Source organism: Nerophis ophidion, linkage group LG02, assembly GCF_033978795.1.
Source record: "Nerophis ophidion isolate RoL-2023_Sa linkage group LG02, RoL_Noph_v1.0, whole genome shotgun sequence".
NCBI lineage: Eukaryota > Metazoa > Chordata > Actinopteri > Syngnathiformes > Syngnathidae > Nerophis > Nerophis ophidion.
In genome coordinates this window covers 85,568,273-85,577,048 of record NC_084612.1, presented here as the reverse complement: position 1 = coordinate 85,577,048, position 8,776 = coordinate 85,568,273, and the positions used below count along the sequence as shown (strand labels likewise).

At 36.8% G+C, this 8,776-nt stretch overlaps 1 protein-coding gene across 5 annotated transcripts in view; it reads left to right on the top strand.

Annotated features, from left to right (window-relative positions):
* The first annotated feature begins 2,048 nt into the window (after positions 1-2,048).
* LOC133546946 (zinc finger protein 84-like) overlaps positions 2,049-8,776 on the top strand; it is an 11,161-nt gene continuing 4,433 nt past the window's right edge. For all 5 annotated transcript variants that reach the window (XM_061892805.1, XM_061892823.1, XM_061892816.1 and 2 more), the window contains exon 1: positions 2,049-2,697. In XM_061892805.1, the coding sequence (XP_061748789.1) occupies positions 2,289-2,697 (409 nt within the window). In that variant the 5' untranslated portion in view covers positions 2,049-2,288. The remainder of the gene's footprint in view (positions 2,698-8,776) is intronic.

The window sequence follows — 8,776 nt, the reverse complement described above, 5'->3', positions numbered from 1 at the left end:
TATATATTGTATATATGATACAAACATATAATATCTCAGTATGTATCCTATACTGTACAATACTTATATAAATATTGCCTATATATGTTATATTCTATTTTGCTTTTAGTCTTTTTTATACCTGCATTGTCCTTTCCATCTTTTCCATCATTTGTAACTGAGCTACTGTACGGAAGAAATTTCCCTTGTGGATCATTAAAGTCTAAGTCTAAGAAAAAAAACAAAATCCAAAAAGACAAAATGTTCTACCTAAATCACTTTTAAAAAGTTTAACAAAGATATCAATTTAAGGGCTTTTGTACTCTTAATAATGAAGAGAGAGCTGTTTATATAATTGATAATGAAATCAAACTGATACATTTTTCACCCTGATGAAAGCCATAGCTGCCATGTGGCCCTCAATGGAAACCACTTTAACATCCCTGAACTATATCCACACTCCCTTAAGTTCAGGGGTCACCAACGCGGTGCCCGTAAGGACCAGATGAGTCGCCCGCTGGCCTGTTCTAAAAATAGCTCAAATAGCAGCACTTACCAGTGAGCTGCCTCTATTTTTTTAAATTGTATTTATTTACTAGCAAGCTGGTCTCTCTTTGCTCGACATTTTTAATCCTAAGAGAGACAAAACTCAAATAGAATTTGAAAATCCAAGAAAATAGTTTAAAGACTTGGTCTTCACTTGTTTAAATAAATTCATTTATTTTTTTACTTTGCTTCTTGTAACTTTCAGAAAGACAGTTTTAGAGAAAAAATACAACCTTAATAATGATTTGAGGATTTTTAAACACATATACCCTTTTACCTTTTAAATTCCTTCCTCTTCTTTCCTGACAATTTAAATCAATGTTCAAGTAAATTTATTTTTTTATTGTAAAGAATAATAAATACATTTTAATTTAAGTCTTCCTTTTAGCTTTTGTTTTTTCGACGAAGAATATTTGTAAAATATTTCTTCAAACTTATTATGATTAAAATTAAAGAAAAATATTCCGGCATATCTAGGAAATCTTTAGAATCAAATTTAAATCTTATTTTAAAGTCTTTTGAATTTCTTTTAAATTTTTTGTTCTGGAACATCTAGAAGAAATAATGATTTATCTTTGTTAGAAATATAGCTTGGTCCAATTTGTTATATACTCTAACAAAATGCAGATTGGATTTTAACCTATTTAATACATGTCATCAAAATTCAAAAATTAATCTTAATCAGGAAAAATGACTGATGATGTTCCATGAATTTTTTTTATTTTATTTTTTTTTTTTTTTGAAAAAGATTCGAATTAGCCAGTTTTTCTCTTATTTTTTTGGTTGAATTTTGTATTTTAAAGAGTCGAAATTAAAGATAAACTATGTTTCAAAATGTAATTTTCTTTTTTTTTCCTGTTTTCTCCTCTTTTAAACCGTTCAATTAAGTGTTTTTTTCATGATTTATTCTTTACAAAAAAAACTTCCGTAAAAGGAAAAAAAAATGTACGACGTAATGACAGACAGAAATACCCATATATATATATATATATATATATATATATATATATATATATATATATATTTTTTTTTTTTTTTTTTTTTTATTTTTTTTATTAAAGTTAAATTGAGAAAATTGGCTATTGATGGCCATTTATTTAAGTGTGTATCAAACTGGTAGCCCTTTGCATTAATCCGTACCCAAGAAGTAGCTCTTGCTTTCAAAAAGGTTGGTTTTTGATTGATTGATTGATTGATACTTTTATTAGTAGATCGCACAGTTCAGTAGATATTCCGTACAATTGACCACTAAATGGTAACACCCCAATACATTTTTCAACGTGTTTAAGTCGGGGTCCACGTTAATCAATTCATGGTAACCCCTGCTTTAGTTGTTTTTATTTATCTTACGGAAACGTTGACTAAATTATTATTGTTTATGTTTTTGTGTATAGATTATTGCTGCTTGCATTGCAGGGCATTTTACTTTCCCTGAAAATGACCGCACTTTACAAAAAAAGGTCAAAAGTGTCATGACACCTCCTCGCCTGAGGGGGCAGTAATGCTAGAAGATGCTAATCGTATCTTGTCTGCCGGATATGGGACAAAATAGTCAAGGAACATAAGACAACAAGACGGCGAGACCGCTTCGTCCTTGTTTTGGTTTTCCATTCCCGCTACGACGTAACATTTTTGCTCTACATATTTGTAACACTGAACAAATCCAACATGGTTATTTCCTCGCCTCGATGCATGTAGAGTGGAGGCTCGAAGGGCTAGCTTAGCGTGCTAGCTGCGGACAAAGCAGGGCGGAAGTAGCAGACATGATGGCAGAATACGAGCAGCAACTTTGCGGAACAAAAGCAAAGAAGACGCAACAAAGTCAACAAGTGGACGCTGCTTGCAACAAACATGCAAAAAAGAAGCAACAAAGTCAACAAGTGGACGCTGCTTGCAACAAACATGCAAAGAAGACGCAACAAAGTCAACAAGTGGACGCTGCTTGCAACAAACATGCAAAAAAGAAGCATCAAAGTCAACAAGTGGACGCTGCTTGCAACAAACATGCAAAAAAGAAGCATCAAAGTCAACAAGTGGACGCTGCTTGCAACAAACATGCAAAAAAGAAGCAAGAAAGTCAACAAGTGGACGCTGCTTGCAACAAACATGCAAAACAGAAACAAGAAAGTCAACAAGTGGACGCTGCTTGCAACAAACATCCACTTCGAGAAGGTTTGCTGGCTTTCACTACCACTATTTAGACATTTTACTCCATGAAAGTGCATCACTCTGCTGTGCTCAGATGACAAAGAGCAATAGTAGTTAAACCTATTTCGTGTTAAACTTACTAACTTGTTATTAGTGTGACTATTTATCAACACTTTCAGGTAATAATAATAATAATAATACATTTTATTTATAAGGCACCTTTCTGGGCACTCAAGGACACCGTACAAAATCAAAACAATAAAATCAAATTGGATAAAAACAACAATAATAACAACAACAAAGATAGAAAAGAAAATATGATTACAATGAATAAGCAGCCCGGAATAGGTGAGATTTGAGTCTTGACTTAAAGAGGGATATTGAGTCCAAGTTACGAAGGTCTGGTGGCAAAGAGTTCCAAAGATGTGGGGCGGAGTGGGTGAAAGCTTGGGCACCCATGATGGACACTTTAAAGGGGAACATTATCAGCAGACCTATGTAAGCGTCAATATATACCTTGATGGTGCAGAAAAAAGACCATATATTTTTTTAACCGATTTCCGAACTCTAAATGGGTGAATTTTGGCAAATTAAACACCTTTCTGTTTATGGCTCTTTTTGCGATGAGGTCAGAATGTGACGTCACCGAGGTAATACAGCCGCCATTTTCAACACATTACAAACACCGGGTCTCAGCTCTGTTATTTTCCATTTTTGCAACTATTTTTTGGAACCTTGGAGACATCATGCCTGGTGGGTGTGTTGTCGGAGGGTGTAGCAACACTAACAGGGAGGGATTCAAGTTCAATCAATCAATCAATCAATGTTTACTTATATAGCCCTAAATCACTAGTGTCTCAAAGGGCTGCACAAACCACAACACAAACTTCTACAACATCCTCGGTAGGCCCACATAAGGGCAAGGAAAACTCACACCCAGTGGGACGTCGGTGACAATGATGACTATGAGAACCTTGGAGAGGACAAAAGCAATGGATGTCGAGCGGGTCTAACATGATACTGTGAAAGTTCAATCCATAAGTTGCACCGAAGATGCGAAAGTGGCAAGAAATCTGCCGCCAGACCACCATTGAATGTGCCGGAGTGTCTGCACTTTTTACCGATGATGACAGACATGGCACAGAGATGTATGGATAACCTGCAGATGCATTTGCAACGATAAAGTCAACGATATCACAAAGGTGAGTTTTGTTGATGTTGTTGACTTATGTGCCAATCAGACATATTTGGTTGCAGCGTGACTGCCAGCTAATCGATGCTAACATGCTACACTAATCGATGCTAACATGCTATTTACCGGCGGTGCTAAAGCAGACATGGAACAGAGATGTATGGATAACCTGCAGATGCATTTGCAACTATATTACGTTTCCTTTCACCCACATTTAATGCGAAACAAACACTTACCAATCGACAGAGTTAAGTTGCTCCAGTGTCAAAAGATGCGAAAGTCCTGATCGTTTGGTCTGCACATTTTACCGGCGATGCTAACGCAGCTATTCGGCCATGCTATGGCTATGAATAGCGTCAATAGCTTCAGTTTCTTCTTCAATACTTTCATACTCCAACCATTTGTTTCAATACATGCGTAATCTGTTGAATCGCTCAAGCCTCTGAAATCCGAGTCTGAATCCGAGCTAATGTCGCTATATCTTGCTGTGGTATTCCCATTGTTTGTTTACATTGGCAGCACTGTGTGACGTCACAGGGAAATGGCCAGTGTCTTCGCAGAGAGTCGAAAATAAGGCACTTTAAAGCTTTATTTAGGGATATTCCGAGACCGGTAAAATTTTGAAAAAAACTTCAAAAAATACAAAAAATATCCCTAAATAAAGCTTTAAAGTGCCTTATTTTCGCTCTCTGCGAAGACACTGGCCATTTCCCTGTGACGTCACACAGTGCTGCCAATGTAAACAAACAATGGGAATACCACAGCAAGATATAGCGACATTAGCTCGGATTCAAACTCGGATTTCAGTGGCTTAAGCGATTCAACAGATTACGCATGTATTGAAACAGATGGTTGGAGTATGAAAGTATTGAAGAAGAAACTGAAGCTATTGAGCGAATAGCTATTGACGCTATTCATAGCCATAGCATGGCCGAATAGCTGCGTTAGCATCGCCGGTAAAATGTGCGGACCAAACGATCAGGACTTTCGCATCTTTTGACACTGGAGCAACTTAAATCCGTCGATTGGTAAGTGTTTGTTTCACATTAAATGTGGGTGGAAGGAAACGTAATATAGTTGCAAATGCATCTGCAGGTTATCCATACATCTCTGTGCCATGTCTGTCTTAGCATCGCCGGTCAAATGTGGAGACACTCTGGTACATTCAATGGGGGTCTGGCGGCAGATTTCTTGCCAGTGGTGCAACTTGAATCCCTCCCTGTTAGTGTTGTTACACCCTCCGACAACACACCCACGAGGCATGATGTCTCCAAGGTTCCAAAAAATAGTCAAAAAAACAGAAAATAACAGAGCTGAGACCCGGTGTTTGTAATGTGTTGAAAATGAAAATGGTGGCTGTGTTACCTCGGCGACGTCACGTTCTGACGTCATCGCTTCCAGCAAAATAAACAGAAAGGCCTTTAATTCACCAAAATTCACCCATTTAGAGTTTGGAAATCGGTTAAAAAAATAGATGGTCTTTTTTCTGCACCATCAAGGTATATATTGACGCTTACATAGGTCTGCTGATAATGTTCCCCTTTAAGTTGAAGGAAATTGGATGAGAACCACTGCTTGAGTTCACTGAGGCAGTCTGTAAGGGAGGAAGAAGGAAGAGAGGTTTGGTTGAGAAGTAGAGCTGGGTAACAGTGAAAATGTATCTTCAATTTATGGAAAATATTGCCAAGGGGAAGAATGTAATTGATAAAAAAGCAGGGGACTGAGAACAGAGCCCTGGGGGACACCAGAGGAAACGGGAGACGGAGGGGATGTGAAGGAACGGAGTTGAACAAACTGAGTGCGGTGGGAGAGATGTGATGTAAAGCAGAGAAGGGCTGGGCTTGTGATGCCAATGCTGTGCAATCCATGGAGGACGACAACAGTGTGTGAAATGCTGTCAAAGGCTGCAGCGTAATTGCCAACCTTGAGACCTCCGATTTCAGGAGGTGGTGGGGTGGGGAGAGTGGTTGGGGGCGTGGTTAAAAGGGGAGGAGTATATTTACAGCAGTTGTGCAATGCACTTTCTAAAGTAGATGTTATTGTCACATATGCATGATTGATTGATACTTTTATTAGTAGATTGCACAGTACAGTACATATTCCGTACAATTGACCACTAAATGGTAACACCCCAATAAGTTTTTCAACTTGTTTAAGTCGGGGTCCACCTTCATCAATTCATGGTACAAATATATACTATCAGCATAATACAGTCATCACACAAGTTAATCATCATAGTATATACATTGAATTATTTATATTATTTACAATCCGGGGGGTGGGATGAGAAGCGTTGGTACTTCAGTCATCAACAATTGCATCAACAGAGAAATTGAAACATTGAAACAGTGTAGGTGTGACTTAGTAGGATATGTGATTATTTACAAACCAGGGAGATGGGATGTGAATGGAGGAGGGTATTAGTAAAGGGTTGAAGGGTGACAACACTGTGTACTGTCCATCCCATCCATCCATTTCTACCGCTTATTCCCTTTTGGGGTCGCGGGGGGCGCTGGCACCTATCTCAGCTATAATTGAGCGGAAGGCGGGGTACACCTTGGACAAGTCGCCACCTCATCGCAGGGCCAACACAGATAGACAGACAACATTCACACACTAGGGACCATTTAGTGTTGCCAATCAACCTATCCCCAGGTGCATGTCTTTGGAGGTGGGAGGGGCCTATCCCCAGGTGCATGTCTTTGGAGGTGGGAGGGGCCTATCCCCAGGTGCATGTCTTTGGAGGTGGGAGGAAGCCGGAGTAGAACCCACGCATTCACGGGGAGAACATGCAAACTCCACACAGAAAGATCCCGAGCCCGGGATTGAACCCAGGACTACTCAGGACCTTTGTATTGTGAGGCAGACGCACTAACCCCTCTACCACCGTGCTACCCTACTGTGTACTGTCGTGTTTGTTATTTTCTACATACATTTGATTCTTCAATATTGTTCATGTTAATTGTTAATTCTTTCCTGACAATTTTTTTTATTTTATTTTAAAGAATAATAAATACGTTTTAATTTAATTCTTCATTTTAGCTTCTTTTTTTTCGATGAAGAATATTTGTGAAATCTTTTTTCAAATTTATTATGATTAAAATTCCCCCAAAAATATTCTGGCAAATCTAGAAAATCTTTACAATCAAATTTAAATCTTATTTTAAGGTCTTTTCAATTTCTTTTAAATTTTTTGTTCTAGAAAATCCAGAAGAAATAATGATTTGTCTTTGTTAGAAATATAGCTTGGTCCAATTTGTTATATATTCTAATAAAATGCAGATTGGATTTTTACCTAATTAAAACATGTCATCAAAATTCTAAAATTAATCTTAATCGGGAAAAATGACTAATGATTGTCCATAAATTCATTTTTTAATTTTTTCCAAAAGATTCGAATTAGCAAGTTTTTCTCTTCTTTTTTTCAGTTAAATTTTGAATTTTAAAGAGTCGAAATTGAAGATAAACAATGTTTCAAAATTAAATTTTCATTTTTTTCCTGTTTTCTCCTCTTTTAAACCGTTCAATTAAGTGTTTTTTTCATCATTTATTCTCTACAAAAAAACCTACCGTAAAAGGAAAAAAATCTACGACGGAATGACAGACAGAAATACCCATTTTTGTATAAATATACATATATATATATATATATATATATATATATATATATATATATATATATATATATATACACACATATATATTTATTGAAGGTAAATTGAGCAAATTGGCTATTTCTGGCAATGTATTTAAGTGTGTATCAAACTGGTAGCCCTTGGCATTAATCAGTACCCAAGAAGTAGCTCTTGCTTTCAAAAAGGTTGCTGACCCCTCCTGTAGAACATCACTACCAGACCCGTACAGAAACTCAAGTGATTTAATTCACAAATGACAAATCAATTAACCATTTTGGGTTTTTTTTTACAACAAAAAACAGTCTAAATTAGTCATCTGAAAATCAAAACAAGAAAAGTGCAATCTAATAACTCGCATTCCTTTTTTACATGATGTTTTAATGTTTATTACCTGATTGATAAGCGGTAGAAAATTGATGGATGGATAATTACTTACTAAATACACAATAAATAATCATCTGATATTACAAAATTTATTACATACAACCATTGTATCATAAAATACACAACAGTGTACAATATAAAGGATACATAATAAAACATAATTACAGGAATACTGTATTTCCTTGAATAGCCGCCGGGGCGCTAATTAATCTAAAACCGCTTCTTTCTCCGGCGCTAACCAAAGGCATGCGATAAATTTAGGCCTGCGCTTAAAAATTTGAGTGTGATGCAAGGATACCATCATGAAAATCACATTTAATTAAAAAAAAACCTTATTATGGTCTTACCTTTACTTATAAATGAAGTCCATGCGCAGCTCCTTCTGATCAAAAGCATGGATAACTTGTTTATAGAAGTCTTCCTTATCTTTCTTCAGTTTTAAAAGTCTCTCTGTCTCGATGGAGATCTTCCTTTATTACCTCCTGCTTCGATTGAAAGTCCAGTTTAGAAAACTGTTTTATTTTAGATATGTAATCCTCCATGTTAAAAGTGCAAGCGAGAGGAAAAAAATAAACGATCGCTGCTCACTCTTGCTGCTTGTTGTCACTTCTTCTGCAGCCGAGTAGTCGCAAGAAGGATCACTAGCGCCCTCTACCACCAGGAGGCGGGAGTCATTTAATGACTCATATTTGACACACGCAGCTACGGTATATTAATAAAACATAGCTGCTTACTGTTCTTTTTAGCATATTCAATAGCTTGGACCTTAAATCCTACTGAATAGCTCTTAACCTTCTTCCCTTTATGCGATTTCAAATGATTGAAATCAGCCTCGTCCATTTTGAAAATGATGACAGGTGAAGTGTCACTCGTGACGTGACGAGTTTGACCC